Source organism: Peromyscus leucopus, chromosome 5 (genome assembly GCF_004664715.2).
Source record: "Peromyscus leucopus breed LL Stock chromosome 5, UCI_PerLeu_2.1, whole genome shotgun sequence".
NCBI lineage: Eukaryota > Metazoa > Chordata > Mammalia > Rodentia > Cricetidae > Peromyscus > Peromyscus leucopus.
In genome coordinates, this window is record NC_051067.1 from 62,627,136 (window position 1) to 62,649,479 (window position 22,344).

General features: G+C 38.2%; 1 protein-coding gene across 7 annotated transcripts in view; it reads right to left on the reverse strand.

The window, feature by feature from the left end:
* The window catches only part of Upf2 (UPF2 regulator of nonsense mediated mRNA decay), a 121,692-nt gene that overhangs the window by 63,731 nt on the left and 35,617 nt on the right, over positions 1-22,344 (reverse strand). For all 7 annotated transcript variants that reach the window (XM_028891689.1, XM_028891682.1, XM_037205975.1 and 4 more), the window contains 2 exons: positions 21,310-21,413; positions 10,909-10,994 (listed from right to left, as the gene is read on the reverse strand). In XM_028891689.1, coding sequence (XP_028747522.1) covers positions 10,909-10,994; positions 21,310-21,413 — 190 coding nt within the window. The remainder of the gene's footprint in view (positions 1-10,908; positions 10,995-21,309; positions 21,414-22,344) is intronic.

The following is a 22,344-nucleotide window of genomic DNA, read 5'->3' on the forward strand; positions in this document are numbered from 1 at the left end:
AAATCTACCACTTGCTAGCTATTCTTTTATTTTTGTCTAATAACTCATTAATTCAAAATAGCAAGCATGGCTATCATAAATCATTCTGTGGACAACACAGAACACGTAAGAACGCTCTGTCCTTCCTTCCTAAGAATAAATACAAGCGTAAAGGGCTAAAATGCAAAACATAGCATCAACCATTTTAAAGTTATTGAACTACAAAATGAGGTATTTTAATTAACTTATGAAGCACACTTCCTTTTTTCCCTTTCTTCCTCTCTCCCTCCTTCCCTCCTCTCTGTTCTCTCCTTCCCTCATTCATCCACAACAGGAATTTGAATCTTGGACCTCATTTGTTCTAGGCAAACATCCTGACCTCACTTTGCTTCTAGAGAAAAGGTCTGACTAAGTTGAAAAGGCTAACCAAACTTTCTCAAGATCAGTTGGCCCTGAACTTGAGGTTCTTTTGCTTCACTCACTCTCTGAAACATCAGGGATTGTAGTCCCATGCCACTAGGCCTCACCAAGAGTAAATTTTTACATGTCAATAGAGTGCAACAAAATCAAAAAGCAAGACAGTTCATCTAATAAAGTCATAGACACAGTCCATCTAACAGTCCATCTAATTTGAATTTTCTGAAAAGTAAATGGGAAATAACTTAGATCCTTCTTATCAAAGCTGAATTCTATAATCTTCTGATACTGATTATTTTTAATAGTTAATCGTAAATGACTTAAAAACAACTCTCCTTCCAGGTGGTAGTGGCACATACCTTTAGTCCCAGCACTTGGGAGGCAGAGTCCAGGCCAGCCTGGTCCACAAAGTGAGTTATAGGACAGCCAGAGCTGTATCTCAGAGAAATTCTTTCATAAAAAAACAAAAACAAACAAATAAAATCTCCTAAAACAATAAAACCTCACCTGTACTTCCAAGAATCACAAACCTACATATACTATTGCAGTTAATGATCACCATTCAGTCACTAAGCTCAAGAAATACAAATACCAGAAATTCACACATACTTGTTCCTGAGGAGAAAGTCTTTCAGGCATTTTAATCTACTAATGAGTTAGCCTTTTCAAATAAATACTCTTTCTTCCTCTTCTTTCTTCTCTTGAAGGTAGAGCCTTACTATATAGCTGGCCTTAAACTTGCTACCATCCTAGGCCTGACTAGCTTCCAACTCACAAACCTCTTGCTTCAGCTTACCTCTTTTTAAAAAATTGCAATTTTTTTTAACTGTTGGAAGCTATTAATTTTATCTCTTCTCAAAACTGCCTTGGAAAAAACTGAATATGAAAGAATACTGTTATAGTTCAATTTAAAAACTGGAGGGGTGCCGCCAGATGGTGGCGGCAGTGGCGCATGTCTTTAATCCCAGCAGAGGCAGGCAGATGTCTGTGAGTTTGAGGCCATCGTGGTCTAAAGACGGAGTTCCAAGACAGCCAAGATTACACAGAGAAACCCTGTGTCGAAAAACCAAAACCAAAACAACAAAACAAACAAAAACTGGAGGGGCTCAGAGTTGCTGAGAATCTTCTTACCATGACTAAAACCCCAGATTTGATTCCCAACACTACAAAACAATAACAACAAAAAATTTCAGCTTGGGAAATATTACAATAGGGGCTGACAAGATGGCTTAGTGGGAAAAGGCACTTGTCACCAAGTCTGACAACTTAAGTTTGATCCTAGGGACCCAGGTGGAAGAATGGACAAAACTCTCACAAGTTGTCCTATTATACCTTCCATATATGCTGTGGCCTGGCTGGGACACGCACACACACACACACACACACACACACACACACACACACACACACACACACAATTAGAAAATAATACTAAAGTAGGATATTATTCAAAAGTGGCAACATAAAATAAAGACTAGAATCATTTTCTCTAAAATCCAAGTAAGTTGTTCATTTTTTTTCTTACAGTCCTGATATTCTAAATAAAACAGTGCCACCATGTGGTATAGCATACTAATAGAGTAAAAGGAGAAAGCAAAACCAAATCAAAAAAATCTCTGATTCTTTCCATTTTAAATTTAGTGAGGGAGAAAACCCAATTTGAAAAATCTCACAAAAAAACATCAAAAACCAGCTGGACCTTTAATCCCAGCACTTGTGAGGCAAGACAGGCGGCTCCCTGCAAGTTTGAGGCCAGCCTGGTCTACAGAGTGAGGTTCAAGACAGCAGAGAAACCCTGTCGCACAAAACAAAACAAAACACCTACTCTAGAATCCAGTGTAAATTTTACATGTGAAGAGTGTTGTATTTACATCACTCTAAGGATATTCTTCGCATCTGCCTCTCAATACTTGCAACTCCATGTGGATTTAAAGTCACTAAAAGAAACATACAGTATAGCAGTAATTAAAATAAGGAAAAAGATTTTTAAGGTACTTTCCCTGATTCTCACTTTAAACTCAAAATCTAGCTTAGGTAAATGGTCTTCAGAATGATGAAAATGTTGCATAATTTGATCTGGGTGGTAGACACATAGTATACTTAAAGATTAAATACTTCATGTAAAGCTTCAATTCTCTATGTGGTATGGCTATTACAAATTAACTATAAAATGGTATGCAAATGTCTAAGAAAATTCCTAGGTTTCATTTCTGAGGAGTCTTTCAAAATAATACGGTAAGAGCTACAACAGCAGCCTGTAGAAAAGCTTTTACCATAATCTGACAAACAAAACTGAAAGTTAAATCTTGTTTCAGCTCACACTTTTTTTTTTCCAGCTCACACTTTTAAGAATTGTAAAAAAATGAGGCAGTGGTAGCTCACTCCTTTAATCTCAGCACTTGGGAGGTAGAGGCAGGTGGACAGTCAGGACACATAAAAAAAAAACCCTGTATGGGGCGGGGGAGATGAGGCGGGGAGAATTGTAAAAAATGGACTATATCAAATTTAATTTTTTTTGTCCTACACATTACATCAAGAAAATACAAAAACAACTCAAAAAATAGTAACAACAACAAAACATTCAAAATTTGCAAATTAGGTATCTGATGAGGGGAAGGTAGGTACTCTGAGTATCATTAAAAAGACAAATATAATTAGAAGGGTGAGGGATATATATAGATCTCTTGGTAAAGTACTTGTCTAGCATGCATGAAGCTCAAGGTTTAATTCCCAGTTCTGTATAAAACCAGGTATGGTGGCACATGTCCAGGTAAGAAGCCAAGATAATTCTTGGCTACCTAGCAAGTTCTAGAACAGCCTGAGCTACAAAAGGCCCTACCTCAAAAGAAAAACAAAACAAAAAGACAAAAATGAAGTGTATATGTCGAATTGACATTGTTCCAAAGGTAAATAAATGGCCAACAAGCTTATGGAAAAAAAAAAAAAACACATCACTAGCCATCAGGCAATATTACCACCCAAACCATAATAAGTGCTGCTATGGTGTTCTGCATCTGTGTCCTCAGAACTTAGAAGGCTAAGGGAAGTAGACCTCTTGATGCCCCATGAGCTCAAGACTAGCAATGGTCAACAGCAAGACCTCATCTCAAGAAATGAAAGATTCAAACACACACACACACACACACACACACACACACACACACACACACACAAACACACAATGAGGTTCACTTCATAGCCACTAGTTTGGCTGCAATGTAAAAACTGATTGTAACAACTGTGGGCAAAAAACATAGAGAAACTAGGTTCCGGCTGGTGAGATGGCTCATTGAGTGAAGGAGCTTGGCACCAAGCCTGATAACCTGAGTTCCATCCTCATGTGGTAGAAGAGAACTAGCTCTTCAAAACTGTTCCATGAGTGCAGTGACTTAGTCACGTGTACATGCACACTAATAATAAGTAAACTAACCAACTAAAAAAAATAAATTTTAAAAAATTTAAGGAAACTACATCTCTCACATTGCAGGTGGGGATATAAGACAGCACAGCCATTGTGAAAATATATGGCAATTACTTAAAATGACTAATAAATAATGGAGTTATTGTATGATTCAGTAATTCTACTCCTAGGTATATACCCAAGAACCAAAACAGATGTCTACACCAATCCTATACAAACAATCAAAAATGTATTATTCTTAATAGTTAAAAAAGTACAAATAACCAAATTAATAACATCAACTAATAAACAGACAAAATGTGGATGCTGAAAAACAATGGGACACTACTTTACAGAAAGGATGAAGCGCAGGTCCCTGCTAGGAAATCTGTATATCTTGAAAACACTATGCTAAAGGAAAGTCAGGCATAAGGGGTCATGTACTGTACGATTCTACTTAAAAGAAATGTCCAGTACAGACAGAACCATACCAACAGAGCAGACTTGTGATTCCTTAGAGCTGCAGAAGGAGTCAGAGAGGAAACTGCTATGGTCTTAAGTATTCCTTTTAGAACACAAAAATGTTTTAAATGAATTGCAGTGGTTGCATATCCTTACAACCCCAAATCATATACTTCAGTGAATTACTTCTCTACAAAGTTTTTTTTTTTTATGGTTGTCAGCCATATTTTTAATCTTTTAATAATTAATTTATTTTTATTTCATGAGCATTGATTGGTGTTTTGCCTGCATTTATGTCTGTGTGAGGATCTCTGAGTATGTCTGAGAATCTCCTGGAACTGGAGTTACAGACATCTGTGAGCTGCTATGTGGGTGCTAGGAATTGAGCCTAGGTACTCCTGAAGAGCAGCCAATGCTCTTAACTGCTGAGCCATCTCTCCAGTCCCCGAAGTTCTTATTTAAAGAGGGAAAAGAAGGATAAAAAGTACTTAAGAGTTCAGCATTTTCCTCAACAAACTGTATAGACTAGATAAAACAGCTATCATGATCCCACATATAACTTACGGACTCATGGTCATAGTCAGTAAAACAACTACTAAACAATCTATTCTGGTTTTGCTAGCATACTTTTGGCCAGGTCAGTTAGATGAAAGGAATCCCAGATATAGCAGAGAATAGACATTCGGCCAGATAACTCCTCTTTGGGGAGGAGCTTGAACAAAAGGAATAAGAAGGAGGAGCATTTTAAAGCAGGAGGCCCAAAGAAGATATATGCATGGATGGCTAAGGAAGTCAGAATTCTAAACAGATAAAAAGAATTTCCTTGCTCTTTCAAGAGAGTTCAAACCAACCTTATAGGATCCAGATAGCTCAAAGAGTTACCCCTAACAATTCTTAGCCCAGAATAGTCTAACCAGCTTATACTAAGCCCCACTCTTGTGTTCTTCCCCCACTTCTTCCAACCCCGACACCTAACCACCTGAGGGCTCCAGTTATCTCTCTTATTCAGGGATAAAGAAGTTTCTGAATTTATGGGAATGAGGAGACTGAGAATTAGAATAACAAGAGACTGGTGGGTGCTTATAATTCTAGCATCACTAGGGACCAGACCATCTTCTTCAGAGACAAGCCAAATTATACATGTATCATAGAAAGATGCAGAATTTCTAGAAAACATTAAGTCACCATATGTAAAAACTATAGAACAGCTAGATCCACACTCAAAGGCCAAGATATATATGAAGTTAACAGAAAAGAAACAAAATAAATGAAATAATCCCAAAGAAGGAAATAAATAAAAATAAAAGCCAAAAATGAATAGAAAACAATAGAATTAATGATAAATCTAAAAGCTAGGGGAAGTTTTCATAGGAAAAAAACACAAAACTGATAAGCCACTGGCTAATACAAATAAGAGAAAAAGGAAGTACAAATATAGTTTTGTCAATAACAGGAAAGGGCTGGAAAGCCTGGAATGGTTAAATATGATACATCCATGAAGAGAAACACTGCATGCAGCCTTATAAAAATGAATAAAGGAGATCTTTTCATAGTAATGAAAGGTATACATAAGAGGTTACTCTCTGTGTAAAAAGAAGTAAGAATCTAAACTTGTATTTTCTTATATATGAAAAAGAAACCTGAGCAGGATATATCTAAGAACCAAGACAGTAGTCTTCCAGTAGCAGACATGGAACTTGGGTAAATAGGGAGATGAGATGAGGGATACTTTTTCACTAAAAGATGTGTTAGAATTCTGGTATTGAGACTATAAGAGAGAGAGAGAGAGAAAGAATGCGCGCGCGCGCGTGTGTGTGTGTGTGTGTGTGTGTGTGTGTGTGTGTGGTTTTTCGAGACAAGGTTTCTCTGTATAACAGCTCTGGCTGTCCAGGCTGGCCTCAAACTCACAGAGATCCTCCTGCCTCTGCCCCGCAAGTGCTGGGATTAAAGGTAAGCGCCACCATGCCCAGCGTAACTAATTTTTTAAATAGGATATAAAACTAATTCAAATATTTTAAAACAAAGCATTATTTTTTGTTTTTCATTTTGAGACAAGATCTTGCTCTGTGGCCCAAGCTATCCTTTAGTTTACTATTTAGCCAGGCAAGCCTCAAACTTAGAGCAAACCTTCTGCCTCTGCCTCTCAAGTTCTAGGCTTATAGGCACATACTACAATACCCAGCTATTTACAGATATGTGCAAAATTCAAAGCTTTTATTCTCTGTCTCCTGAAGAGCTGATTGTTTTCATAGTCTGGAAACAATACATTCGGCAAGTCAACCAACTGTAATAGGATGTACCTGTTTTCTTCCATGGAAAAATGTTAAAAGGACACTAAAGAACACTGCATTTATTTTACACAAGGGAAAACAAAGCGGCTGTTCAGCTAGACAGCTATTGTGATAAGGCTTAAAGGTGAGTCACCATTCCCAATAAAAAACAAAGGAATCCCACACAGTAAAAAGCATTCCCCTCTGGAAGTGGGGAAAACAGAGGATATTCACTAGGTCACTCTATAGAAGTCACTCTATAGATATCAGGATTTTAAAAGAGGAATTAAGAATTAAGATTGAGCCTGCAGGTGGTGGCACCTGCCTTTAATCCCAGCACTCAGGAGGCAGAGGCAGGTAGATCTCTAAGTTCAAGACCAACCTGGTCTATGGATCGAGTTCCAGGTCAGCGAGGGCTACACAGTGAAACTCTGTCTCGGAAATAAAAAAGAATTAAGATTCAGTCTATAAACTACATTTTTAAAAAGGGCATTAAAACTAAACATGTCACATAATTTTTATCAACTTCTGCATATCAAACATTGTGTCAAGTGCTAGCGATAAAGCAGCAAATATGGCTTCCTTCCTACAGCTTACAGAATACAAAACTATGTCCTCCAGACATGGGTGGGAATCCAAGAAAGGGAATTTGCTACAGTTTGAGGCCATGACCTTTCTATCTCTATGCACAGACTGCTATCTATCAGAACCACTCTGTATTACTTTCCTTATCCATCCTTTGTATATAGCTAATTCCTTGGTTTAAATGCATCCTTTTTCTTTCACATTTTTTCTTCTTTCTTCTAAACCAGTGGTTCTTAACCTTCCTAATGCCGTGACCCCTTAACACAGTTCCTCGTATTATGATGACCCCCCACCATAAAATTATTTTCATGACTATTTTATAACTGTAATTTTGCTACTTATGAATCATAATGTAAATGTCTATGTTTTCCAGTGGTCTTAGATGACCCATGTAAAAGGGTTGTTTGTCCCCTAAAGGGGTCGAGGACCAGAGGTTGAGAATCACTGCTCTCAACTTGTAAATTCCTACTATTTTCAAGTCTGTGTTTCTAGCAGAATGGAACTATTACAACTTTCTACTCACAAGTTATACAGACAAATTTCATTCTGAAAGAACAAATAATAGGACTTGGGAGCTGACTCACTTGGTGAAGTGCCTACTGCACAAACATGAAGTCCTGAGTTTCAGCTCAGCACTCATATGAACAAGGGGGTGCTTTGGTATGCACCTAAAATCCCAGCACTAGGGAGGAAGAAAACTGGAGAATTTCTGGCATTCACTAGGTAGTCACCATTGTAGAATCTGAGCTCAGGATTCAGTGAGAAATCATATATCAAAAAAAAAAAAAAGAAAAAGAAAAAAGAAAAGCAAAAACAAAACAAATCAAAACAAAAAGGTAGAGAATGATTGAAGACATCAACTTTTGGTTTCCACATGTGTGCACATGTACACACAATAATAACAGTATACAATTTTTAAAGATCTTTTTCATTTTGTTTGATCTAGGAGGAGGCACCAGTATACAAAGAAAAAAGTTGGTCTTTTATAGGTAAGCCACATCATCGAATGGTTCCTTCTATTAAATGATATTTTTATTTTGCAAACTCTAGATAAGTATTGATATATGTCTTTATTCAAATGAAAAAAGCATGAAAGCAAACATTCCTTGATATAAGGTAAAAATCACTTGAAAACATTAGTCCAAGTGGGCTGGCAAGACAACATCACAGTACCTGCCACCAAGCCTGACAACCTGAGTTCAAACCGAGAACCTACATAGTAGAAGGAGAAAACCAACTCTCTTTAGTTGTCTTCTGACGACCACATACACACTGTACCAAGCATGTGCATGTACCACCTACATGCCCGAATACAAAACAGATCAATAAAATGTTATATATATGTATGTATATAGTTTTTTTTTAAAAGTAATCCAAGATATTGGGAGAAAACTGTTTTGAGTTTTCATGAATTCAAGGTGTATATATTATCCCTATTTTCATCTGTATGAAATCAGAACCTCACAGAAAAACCATAATATGGACATTTTTCTCTTACTTGTACATAAGATAATGGTACACATTAATTGGTAGCACCTTAAATTTGATAAAGTATACAATTTCATATATTTTTTAATTATTTTTATTTTATGTGCATTGGCATTTTGCCTGAGTGTATGTCTATGTGAGGGTGTCAGAAACCCCCTAACTGGAATTACAGGCTTGAGCCGTCATGTGGGTGCAGGTCTTTTGGAAGAACAGCTAATGTTCTTAACCACTGAGCCACCTCTCCAGCCCCCCTCCCCATTTACTATCTAATAGCTAAAGGTAACATAAAGCCATCTTTCTGAATTATATTAATTATTAATTACTATCTCATTGTATTAGTATTCCTTCTCCCTTCACCTATAAAAAAGAAAAAACATGCTCATAATAACACTGCTGAGAAAAGACTTCTAAAAAAGATAAAGAGGGGCTACAGAGATGGCTCAGAGGTTAAAAGCACTGACTATTCTTTCGGAGGATCTGGGGTTGATTCCTAACACCCATCCATGACAGCACACCACCAAGTCTACATCTAGTTCCAGGGGATCCAATACCTTTTCTGGTCTCTATGGGTACCAGGCACATACATGCAAGCAGAACACTCATAACCCATAACAAAAAAAATAATTTTTTTGTAAGATAAAGGAAAAAGTAAGAATTTGGTTTCACTGAGAAATTTTAGTATTACTAAAGTAACTCTAATCTCTATGTACCAATGGATCAGAAAATCTTCAATAAAATCCTTATCTTTGGGGGCACGAACCAATCTTAACTACATTATAAGCTTTCACAGAAGTTAACAAACTTCTTTTCCTTTTAGATTCATTTATTCTATTTAACATGTATGAGTATTTTGCCTACATGCATGCATAAAGTACCACATGTGTGCCTAGTGCCCACCAGTCATGGTAGAGTCAGGCATTAGATGAGATCCCCTGGAACTGGGGTTACAGACATTTATAAACCACCATGTGAGTGCTGGGAATCAAACCTGGGTTCTCCTCTGGAGAACAAGTCCTCCTAACCACTGCATCATCTCTAGCCCCAACAAACTTGCTAACTTTTTACTGAACAGAAATGGCCAGGCACAGTGGTCACACGCATTATCCTTTTGTTCAGAAGTTTAAAGCAGGAGAAACTCAAATTTGAGGTAGACTGGATCATATAAAGAGTCCCAGGACAGTCTCAATATTGAAGAGCTTGTCTCATAAGAGAAAAAAAAAAAAATCTAAAAACAGAAATGGGCCTCCTTTAGATCTAGGTAAATGGTCTGAAAAATTCTGAAAGATACAGGTAGAGATTTTTCACTCAGCATAACAGAGCATCAAAATTCTCTGTGGGTTATGTAACTGAGTGTCTTGAGTTATGAACAACACCATCATTAATGTAGCTTTCAATTTCACAGAGGGAAGTCTCTAGGCAGGTTATCTCTTCTCTAACATTATAATTCAACTTGAAAATTTCCATTTAAGCTTAAGAATTACATACACTAAATTATCATATCTATACAAAATATAAATTCTTCCAAAAAACCTACATAATTTATGTTTTATTTTTATCACAGGGGAAAAATACAAACTAAGTAACTAATTCTAGTCATTACTGAGTTTATTATTTAGGGTTTTTTGTTGTTGCTTTGTTTGTTTTTTGAGAGAGGATCTCTCTACATAGCTCTGGCTGTCCTGGAATTCACTATGTAGATCAGGCTGGTCTTGAACTGAACTATTTGCCTCTGCCTCACAGTGCTGAAATCAAAGGTGTGTGTACCACTACACTTGAGCATTTTTTGTTTCATTCTGGGTTTTTGTTTTTTTGTTTTTTTGGAGACAGTATGCAGCCTTGGTTGGCCTGGAGCTCACTATATAGATCAGGCTGGCCTTGAACTCATAGAGACCCACCTGCTTCAGCCTTAGTGTGCTGGGATTAAAGGCGTAAGCCACCAATTGCAGCCTGTTTTGTTTTTTTGAGGTAGGAGTCTCAACTGCATAGCCCAGGCTGTCCTCAAATACTTCATCTATGAGCTTCAGCCTCCCCTGAGCGCTGGGATCACAGTGTGCAGCACCACATGCACCAAGTTATTTTAGTATGGAGTATTTTCTCTTAGAATAGAATGTAAATGTTAGAAGAAAATACTTCCATAAGAGCAAAACAAGACAAAAAAAATCAATGAAAGTCCTGGGAATCTGCTAATAATAATAATAATGCCTATTGAACTAATAAAACTAAGTCAAGCGATCATTTTAAAGAAATAACTCAATAAGAATGTTGAGCTTACATCACTACCAACAAATTACTGTTTTAAATACTGACCTCTGTCTAGGAACTATGAAGAGTGCCCGAACCAACTTCTTCCTGTTTGCCTTTGTGTTCATGTTCATGCAAAAATCCATGGCTGCCTAAAAGAAAAAGAACAATTTTCTTTAAAAAAAAAAAAAAAAATCCTCGACTTAGTTACTAAAAGTAAAAACCCTAAATCAATGTTTTAATTGTTCTTAAACATCCCAAAATAGTTTTTAAGATATCAGTATTATAAACAATAAGCATATCCCAAACTACAAAATCATTAAGCCTAAAAGTCCTTTTTTTCTACAAGTCTAAAACTTTATATTTCCTACTTTAAAAAAATGCAACTTTGTATTCAGAATAGAGCTTAAAGGTAGCTTCAAAACCTACCATGAGTATTTGACAAGTAGGTGTCTAAAAACAAGTGAATCAGTACTAGTATAAGGAGTTTATGCTGCAATTCAGTGGCAAAATGCTTGCTTAGCATGTGGGAGGCCCTGGGTTACATCAAGAATATTTAACATAAGTAAAGAAAGCTACTAGTGCTAATAAAGACAACCAAAACAGTATTTTAGGAACTAAACTGAGATTAGTATTTCATCAATGTCTTAAATCTAATATAAACATAAAAAGAAAAACAAGACAAGATTTACATTCTAGAAAGTTCTTAGAAAACAGAAACATTAATTAGCTGGTACCATTGTCCCTGAGTATCCACAGGAGATTGGTTCTAGAAATCTCCCAGGATATGCAAATTTACAGGTGCTCAAGTTGCTTATGTAAAATAGTATAGTGTTTGCATGTAACCTAGACACATCTTCCCATATACTTTAAGTCATCTCTAGATTACTGATAGTAACACAATGTAAATGCTTTATAATTATAGATAATAATGTCAACCTAAAATAGTGTATGTGTTCAGGACAGATGCAGTTTTTCCCCTCAAAAAATATTTACTACCTAGGGTTGGTTGAATCTACAGAGGTGGAACCAGCCAATAGAAGGATGTCTACTTAACTTTCTATTATCTATCTAAATGAATTTCAGGAAAATAGACAAGGCAATAAAGACTTTTCTTGTGTAGTCTTAGCTGTCCTCAAACTCAGAAATCTGCCTGCCTCTACCTCCTGAGTGCTAGGATTAAAGGCATGTACCACCCACTGCCCAGCTAAGACTTTTCTTACTTTAATTATCAAAGACCAGTTGGACACACACAGAAAGCTGTGTTAAAGTGTTCTATGTGGGGGGCTGGCAAGATAGCTCAAAAGAATAGGGCACTTTCTGCCAAGCCTGACAACCTGAGTTTAATCCCCTGGATCTAATACACAGTAGAAGAGAATCAACTCCCATAAGCTATCCTCTAAATTCCCTGGAGCAGTACTGGCTCTCTGTCTCTCTGTCTGTCCCACAAACATATACACACACTCACACACTAAATAAATATAACAAAAAATTTTAATGTTCCACATATTAGAAGCTAAGTACAGAATGTAAGTATCTAGTACACACAGGGTTTATGTGAAATGAATAAAAACACTAGAGTAGGAAAACTACCAGAATTAGTATATTTGAAGATAGCTTTAAAAACAAGAATCCAGGTTCCAAACAGCCAACTCATGCACTAAGGACAGGTCCCAGTCCCATTGCCTGGGGGCTTCCCACACAGATCAAGCTTATCCAGAGGGCCTGATCCAGTTGGGGGCTCCTCAGCTATTGGTTCATAATTCATGTGTTTCCACTAGTTTGGCTATTTATCCCTGTGCTTTTTCCAATCTTGGTCTCAACAATTCTCGCTCATACAATCCCTCCTCTTTCTCACCAATTGGACTCCAGGAGCTCCACCTGGGGCCTGGCCGTGGATCTCTGCATCCACTTCCATCAGTCATTGGATGAGAGTTTTAGCATGACAGTTTAGGGTGTTTGGCCATCCGATCACCAGACTAGGTCAGTTCGGGCTTTCTCTCAACCACTGCCAGCTGGGGCCTATGCAGGGACATGTTGCTCAGCCTGGGTGAAGGGAGGAGGGGACTGGACCTGCCTGTATCTACCAGGCTGAGCTGAATCCCCAGGGGAGTCCTTGCCCTGGAGGAGATGGGAATGGGGGGTGGGCTGGGAGGAGGGAGGGCACGGGAGGAGGGAGGACAGGGGAATCCGTGGCTGATATGTAAAATTAATTAAATTATAAAATATAAAAAAAAGCAAGTCTAAGCTATTGGCTGAGCATTTATAATTAAAAAAAAAAAGAATCCAGGCATGGTGGCACACACCCATGTACTCAAGAGACAGAGGCAAGATGTTAAAAATTCCAGGCCAGTCGGTGCCTGCCATATAAGGATAAATGGGAAGCAAGTAAGGTTGGTCAGATTTGTCTGTTGCATGACAACTCATTAAACAGCTTTTTGAAAACTTGTTTCAAATGCTCAAGTAAATTAAATAGAACTCAATAATCAATGTTTTACTTTAAGCAAAGATAAATTTTCTGGTCATCAAATTCATGGGGGAAAAAAAGAATGGTATTCCTTACAGAAGTCATTTAAGAAAATTCTCCACTTTGGGATAAATGGTATATACATAATTATAAGCTATGAGAGAAACTAAAAAGTCAAAAGTGAATTGCTTATGAGTGAATATCCACAAAAGTGATTCACCTCCTGTGAAGGAAACAACATATGAATCAAGTAGGCTCAGAATTCATTTGAATGGATACTGAGTGACCCATGTCTGGGAATATTTTTCCATCAGCAGATTTCAGAACAATAACACAGTAACTAGAGAACACAAATATGTCTGTGATTTACTTAAAGATTAGAAAAACTACAAAAAATAACAACATAGATGAGATGGCTCAGCAATTAAGAACACTGGTTGCTCTTTCAGAGGACCTGGGTTCAATTCCTAGCACCCATAAAGAGGCTTACAACTATGGGTAACTACAGTTCTGAGAATTTGACACCCTCTTCTGGCTTCTGTGGGCACCAGGCTCACACATGGTACACAGACATATATGTAGGCAAAACACCATACGCATAAAAATAAGTAAACTTTAAAAGGAAGCAAAGAAAATTAAAAAGATTAGAATGGTTACCAGAATCAAGAAAATATAAAACTTTTTTTCTCATTATTATATATACTGGCCAATGGATCTGAGTTAGGTAAAGGTAAGCCTGACCTGAGCTTCATCCTCAGAATCCACCTACAGGAAAGAACCAACTCCTATTGCCAAACAAATACATGGCAAAGGTGTCCATACACACACAATAAGAAAATTTTTAAAAAAACAAAACAAAAGCCGGGTGGTGGTGGTGGTGGCGGTGGCGGACGCCTTTAATCCCAGTACTTGGGAGGCAGAGGCAGGTGGATCTTTGTGAGTTCGAGGCCAGCCTGGTCTACAGAGCGAGATCCAGGAAAGGCGCAAAGCTACACATTGAAACCCTGTCTCGAAAAATCAAAAAGAAAGAAAGGAAGGAAGGAAGGAAGGAAGGAAGGAAGGAAGGAAGGAAGGAAGGAAGGAAGGAAGGAAGGAAGGGAAAGAAAGAAAGAAAGAAAAAGAAGGAAGGAAAGGAGAAGAAAGGAGAGGAAAGGAAAGGAGGGAGGGGAGGGGAGGGGAGGGGAGGGGAGGGGAGGGGAGGGGAGGGGAGGGGAGGGGAGGGGAGGGGAGGGAGGAGAGGAGAGGAGAGGAGAGGAGAGGAGAGGAGAGGAGAGGAGAGGAGAGGAGAGGAGAGGAGAGGAGAGGAGAGGAGAGGAGAGGAGAGGAGAGGAGAGGAGAGGAGAGGAGAGGAGAGGAGAGGAGAAAGAAAGAAAGAAAGAAAGAAAGAAAGAAAGAAAGAAAGAAAGAAAGAAAGAAAGAAAGAAAGAAAGAAAGAAAAAGAAAGAAAGAAACTACTGAGGGCTGACCTCTCCAGATGATTCAGTGGGTAAAGAGCACTTGCTGCTCTTCCAGAGAACCCAAGTTCCAAGTGCTGGGTGGTGGTGGCAATGCATGCATGTCTTTTTTTATTTTTTTTGGTTTTTCGAGACAGGGTTTCTCTGTGTAGCTTTGCGCCTTTCCTGGAACTCACTTGGTAGCCCAGGCTGGCCTTGAACTCACAGAGATCCGCCTGCCTCTGCCTCCCAAGTGCTGGGAACATGCATGTCTTTAATCCTAGCTCTCTTGGCAGGCAGATGTCTAAGTTAGAGACTAGCCTGGTCTACAAAGAATTCCAGGACAGCCAGGGATACACAGAGAAACATTGTCTCAAAACAACAACAACAACAAAAAACCCTCAGACGACTCAAGTTTTATTTCCAGGACCCATTTGCCATCACTAACTGCCTGGAACTCCAGATGCAGGGGATCTGACTCCCTCTTCTGGCTTCCATGGCACCAACAAACATCATATACATTCACACACACATAACTAAACATAAAATAAACTAAAAATAAATCCAAAAAGCAAAAAATACTGATATAAAACATTTCTGACTGAGATAGGAACTAATTTATGGGGCTGGTAAGATGGCTCCGCGGTTGAGAGCATTGGCTGTTTTTCCAGATAACCTGGGTTCAATTCTCAGCACCAACATGACACATAAAATAAAAATAAATCATTAAAAAATTCTTTTTAAAAGAATAATTTATTCCCTTAGATTTATGGCTAGGGGAATTAAAACCTAGGAAAACATTCATAGTCAATGACATCATACATACACAAATAATTTTACATTGTTCATTGCATATGAATGGTACATAGGTCCTACTGTCCCTCAACCTTGTCATTTGAAAGTTGGAAAAATAAGACTAAGGTTCAGCGGGTAAAGGCTCTTGATGCCAAGGCTTATGATCTGCGATCGATCCCCAGAACGCACATGGAAGGAGAAGCAATTTCCAAAGTTTCCCTCTGACCTCTACGTGCATGCCATGGCATTTGTGTGCTCACACATACATACAAAATGAATAAAAAGATATAACAGGAAATGTCTTCTAAAGATCTATTTCTTCAGTCTATCAAGGGTGTAAGAACTGATATTTAGAACCCTGTAAGGAGTTCTAACTGGCAACAGCACAATGAAGATAGCAACAACCAGCATTTTTATCTTGTCAGTACACACATCAAGTTCCATAATGGGGAGGGGGGGAGAGCGCCCAACCACATTTCAAAGACAATGATCAATTAATATAAACACAGCATAACATATAAAATCAGGTATTTGGATCATATATGATTCTGCCTATGTATCTTGAGAGCCTCTTACATTCACATCTGTAAAATGAAAGCACAGACTTAGATCCATAAGAAAAACTTTGGCTTTATAAACTTTTATGGTTAAATATACAGCTTAAGATTATTTGTAGCTTCATAAAATTATTGAATTACATTTTTAAAAGTCTTAAACTTTTCTGCCGAATTGTCAAATATTTTTCCCTCTTTAGCCATTTGGCACCCTGACAGCAACTATGGAAGAAATCCTCAAGAGGAAGTGATGGTCCAAAGAAAGAAATGGGCTCCTGTTGTTCTATCTGGCACTCAGAAAGCTAGCTCAGAACTGATTGGAAATGGCTCTGATACCAAGTTGAGAACTAGGGGAGTACAGCTTGAGAGTTGTAGTAATTATGTAACTAATATACACTACTGTTGAGCTGCTTCTCCATCTGCAGCTTTATACTGAACCAAAATGTGGAGTGGTGGTAAGCAGGAAAGCCAAGATATTGCTCTCACTCTGGAAACACGGCCAAAGAATGCATCAAGTGAGCAGGGGACAGATTCAGTCATCTTCTAAACCGACAGAAGGACCTGTGGAGGAGGCTGCTCGGGAAAAGGAAAAGAAGACAGGGAATCATGGAGGCTACAGCTGCTCCGTGTAGTGTAGGGAGGAAGATGTTGACAACAGTTGCTATCTGCCTCACTGATCACAGAACTTACTCGGTGCTCTTGAGTAGATAAACAGGTAACCAGGTCAATCTCACTCCAATGGAAAACCATAATAAGGAAGCTCTCAAGACCTGTATCTTGTGTGAGAAATATGTAGATTATAAGAATGTACAGCTTTGTCTCAGTTTACATCTCTATTTACTGGATGCATTTACAGAAGGCATATATAGGTCTTAGTGAAGGAAAAAAAAATAACAGAAGCAATTAAGAAAGATGAGACAACAGGGTCTATGTCAGTTTCATACAAAAGATCATGCATAGCTTATAGACACTAAAGTTTGTAATACCAGATATCAGAAATAAATTTTATAAGATTACTGCCAATAAACCTGTCAGTAATGACTCTAACTAGAAAAGTATCTCAGATTAGGAGGGATGCTTCCTCTCTACATCAGTTAGAGTTCTTTGGACAAACTGCTTAAAATATTAATATTCAGCCTGGCGGTGGTGGCGCACACCTTTAATCCCAGCACTCGGGAGGCAGAGGCAGGCAGATCTCTGTGAGTTCGAGACCAGCCTGGTTTCCAAAAAAGTTCCAGGAAAGGTGCAAAGCTACACAGAGAAACCCCGTCTCGAAAAACCAAAAAATAAATAAATAAATAATAATAATTAATATTCATAACACTGTACATACTTTGAACAAAAGTGGTACTTTTACTGCTGTCAAAAAAAAACGGATTGCAGAGGTAAATGCTACAATTACTAACTTTTTGAAAACTACACTGACTGAATAACTCTAGAGAAGAGCCAATTTAGAATGTGTTTCAATCACATATAAGGTTACTAACATGTCTCTAAATCATTTGAAGAAAGCCTAGAAACAGAAAAATTATATAACTATGGGTATCTTCTAAGCACTATGAGGAAGAATAGGAGAGAGAGGAATAACTTGACTTAAAAGTAAAAAGGATATCAATGATAGTTATACATTTTCTATCATGAGTACTTTACACTAAAAAAATCATTCAAAACTTCAAAGACCTTTTCTTTCTTTTTTTTATCCCCTTTTTCTTTGTTTTTGTTTGTTTGGTTGGTTTTTTATGGTTTTTCAAGACAGGGTTTCTCCATGTAGCCCTGACTGTCCAGGAACTTACTCTGGCCTCAAACTCAAGAGATTGGCCTGCCTCTTCCTCCCCAGTGCTGGGATTAAAGATGTGAGCTATCACCTTTTTATATAGGCAACATTTAATGCTAACTATTATATTAGAAACAATGAGAAGTTTCTAAAAACATAAATTCACTTAAAAATAGAAATAAATCTTTTAGTAAATTTGCAGGGGGAGGGGATGTTTTGAGATAGGGTTTCTCTGTGTAACAGCTCTGACTGTCCTGGAACTCGATTTGTAGACCAGGCTGGCCTCAAACTCACAAAGATCCGCCTGCCTCTACCTCCTGAGTGCTGAGATTAAAGCTATGCACCACCACTGACTGGCCTTCAGTAAATTTTTTTTTTTTTTTTTTTTGGTTTTTCAAGACAGGGTTTCTCTGTGTAGCTTTGTGCCTTTTCTGGAACTCACTTGGTAGTCCAGGCTGGCCTCGAACTCAGAGATCCGCCTGGCTCTGCCTCCCTAGTGCTGGGATTAAAGGCGTGCGCCACCACCGCCCGGCTGCAGTAAATATTTTAAGAGGGGAAAAAAAACTAAAATTTACAAAAATAAAGTAGTGAAAAAATGGCAGATACTGCTTTAAAAAGGAGCTGGACTACACTAGGCAATGATGGCACATGCCTTTAATCCCAGCACTCAGGAGGCAGAGGCAGAGGTAGGCAAATCTCAGACTTCTGAGGCCAGCCTGGTCTACAGGGCGAGTTCCAGGACAGCCAGGGTTACACAGAGAAACCCTATGTCTAAAAGCAAAAACAAAAAAGAAAAAACAAACAAAAACCTCAGTCATCACAATTACTTTTCTTTTCTTTGAGACAGGGTTTTACTATATAGTAATAAATACACAGCCCAGACTATCTTCAACCTCTATACCCTACCGCTGTCTCTTGATGATAGGATTGCACCACCATGTGGGACTTTTATACTTTTTCTGTAATTACTTTTCTCTTATACTATACCAAAATTTGACATGTAATAGTTACTTAAAGGTAGTTACAAAGTGGAATCTAAAACTATTATCAATCAGCATTTCATGTTCATTTACATTAAAATCCACTGTTTTATCTTGCACTGTGAGTGGATCTTTAACCCTCATACATGATTTTTAGCAATGTACACAGATAATAAAGTAACAGTTTACAGCCATGCATAACTTATAAATACACATGTGATATTCTTAAATTACACAATTTAACATCATAGAAATCTTCCAGAGAAAAATACCATGAATAAAATTTCTTCAAAAAATAACTAAACGATGATTAGAGATTTGGAAACTCTAATCTGACCATTGGCAATAAATATTTTTAGTTGTTTTTTTTTGAAGTAATGAATGCATTTTGTCAATTTCAAAAAAAAAATTTCTACTAAATATATGTTTGAGTATCCACAGATGGCCGTTATTTCCTAATAAAATGGCATTCTATGATGAAAGCAACTTGTTGAACTTGCAACTCAATCAAACCAGTATTTTCCTTGAGACAGAAATGCTTGACATAAATTCCCATTTTGTTAGATTAAAAGGATGTATACACATGATAACTAATCTTGGTTGTCAACTTAACATACCTGGGAAAAAGAAACCTCAAATGAGGCATTGCCTCCATCGACTGGCCTGTGGGAATAACTGTGGGGCATTTCTTGATTGCTAACTGAGGCAGGTGGGCCCAACCTATTGAGGGAAGCACTATCCGCACACCACCATCACCCTTAGAAATGTGGGCTAGGGCTGTATAAGAAAGGTAGTCAGCTGGGCATGGTGGCGCACGCCTTTAATCCCAGCACTTGGGAGGCAGAGGCAGGAGGATCTCTGTGAGTTCGACGCCAGCCTGGTCTCCAAAGCGAGTTCCAGGAAAGGCGCAAAGCTACACAGAGAAACCTTGTCTTGAAAAACCAAAAAAAAAGAAAAGAAAGGTAGTTGAACAGGAACCCAGAAGCCAGCCAGTAAGCAAGCAGTCCTCTATGGCTTCTGCTTCCACTTCCTGCACTATTTCAGTACCTGCCCTAACTTCCTCCAAGGATGACTGTAGCCTATAGGATGACAAAGAATTTTTACTCCCCAAGGTGCTTTTGGTCAGCAACAGAGAAGCAAACTAGAATAGTACAAACTAGAACCCAAATATGACGGGTTGCAAATTCCAGGCAGGCAATCCTGGGTCTAGCAAATTCCATGGTAGCCTGGCTAAATACCAAGACCCTGTTTTACAAAACAAAACAAATATCTGACGATAATGAAAGGAAAACATAGGGCTGGAATGATGGCTCAGAGGTTAAGAGCACTGGCAGCTCTTCCAGATGACCCAGGTTCAATTCCCAGCACCCACATGGCAGCTCACAGCTGTCTGTCAACTCCAGTTCCATGGGATCTGAAGCCCTCACACAGACATATATATGTAGGCAAAACACCAATGTACATAAAATAAAAAATATAATAAATCATTAATAAAAAGAAAACATGTATGGAAGTATAATCTAAAGTTGAAATATAATGAAACCACTCATTTTTATAGAATTATAAGGACATTACATGAAAGTTGGTGCTTTTAAAAGCTACAGTTCACAGGTGTAAAGACTAAAAAGGTGCTAGAGCCTTCCTTCATGTACAGCACTAGCGACGCTCCTCACCACCATGTTTGCAAACACCAGAACTGTAAGTTCTGAGTGTCATGAAAAGATTGGTGGCCTTGGGTGCCACCAGAAATCTACATAGCACATTTTAAGAAAGTCTCACCTAAAACCTATTTTCAAAACTGAAGGTCCCTGTGTGAAGGGGAAAGGTATCAGGCCAACAGGAATCTGGAGCTACTTCTACTTCCCAACACAGAATATACAACTAGTTCCAATTTTATCTCTATTTACTCTGACAAAAGACGCCCTCTGAAAATAAAATGGTTCACTGTATGGCTGAAATAGCCTAAAAACCACTGATAAGCCAGGCGGTGGTGGCGCACGCCTTTAATCCCAGCACTCGGGAGGCCAGCCTGGGCTATAGACTGAGTTCCAGGAGAGGTGCAAAGCTACACAGAGAAACCCTGGGGGGCGGGGGGGGGGGGGACACACACGACACGGGGATGGGACACCACTGATATTTGGCAGTGTAAGACTCTTCAAAGTCTATGTGCTTTTGTAAAATTATATAGGATAGGAAAATCTTTTAAAGAACTATAGGCAACTAAGAAATGCTGAAAGCAGAAGCAGTCCCACACACACCAGGGAAGAAGTCTCCTAGCTTTATTTATGCATACATATATACCTAACAGTAACAAAGAGAAAGCCAGGAACATGAGAGCATGGGAAATGACAACATAAGAGGAGTTGGAGGAAGGAAAGGGAATAGAAGGAAATGATGTAATTTTAACTTTCTAGAAATTATCAAATTTAATGAAATAAAAAGGTCATTTTTAAAAAAAGAATACCTTGTCAATTAGATCTCGGTTGACACAGTTGGGCAATTGCTGGAGGAAAGCATCTACTATGAGTTTGAGGTGAGATCCAGTGCTGGCTTCTTCATCTTCTTGTTCTAATACAAAATTAGTTTTTGGATAGGTTAAATAAATAAATAAATAAACAGAGGTTGTAAGAACAAAAGTATCCAACTATTAAGTGATCTGAAAAATGGACCATCTAGAGGATATGTGTGGTATGGTATATGCACATGTATATGTGCAGATGTGCATGCCTGTACAGAGGTCAGAGAGGCGGAGGGGAGTCAGGTGTCCAATCTCTTCCTGAATCTAGAACTTATGTCTTTTGGCCAGGCTGACAAGTGCCAATGATCCTATCTCTGCTCCCCAGAGTACTGGGGTGATAAGCATGAGGAAGACAATGTCCAACATGTTATACAGGTGCTAGGATCCACACTCTGGTCCTAGCATTCTTTACCACTGAGCTATCTCTCCAGTCCAGAAAAAAACATTTTGTAAAGTACTTCTAGAGGGCTGAGGATATTGGATAGCTCTAAAATCATACTATCAAGTCACTATTTCAGATACTAACTATAAATAAACAATTTTTACCCTAAACATACACAAAAAAATTCAAAAAATTCACACAGCTTTACAATAAATCTAGTATTTTTATCTGTCTGACATTTATTTTCTCACGTTCTGCAATTAATAGTTCTACCAACTTTTGCCTTTAAAGAACTAAGCCTCCTCATTCTGTGTAATTTTGAGGGTAGAAACTGCCAAAGCACAGCACACTATCATCCGATGGACCAACTGTATATCAATATATATATAGTGATACACAGTCAGTGAAAGAAACTCTTCTTTTGATGTCATTAGCTGGTATGATTTAGGCCTGAGGAATTTACTAGCCATGCCCATCCCTCTCCTTGCTGATACAGAAAAACAAAATCTGCTATATAAAACAATGAAGCAAACAAAGAGAAAATAAATACTAATAGGTGGTATCCTTCCAATTAAAAATCCTAACGAGAAGTGGAAAGA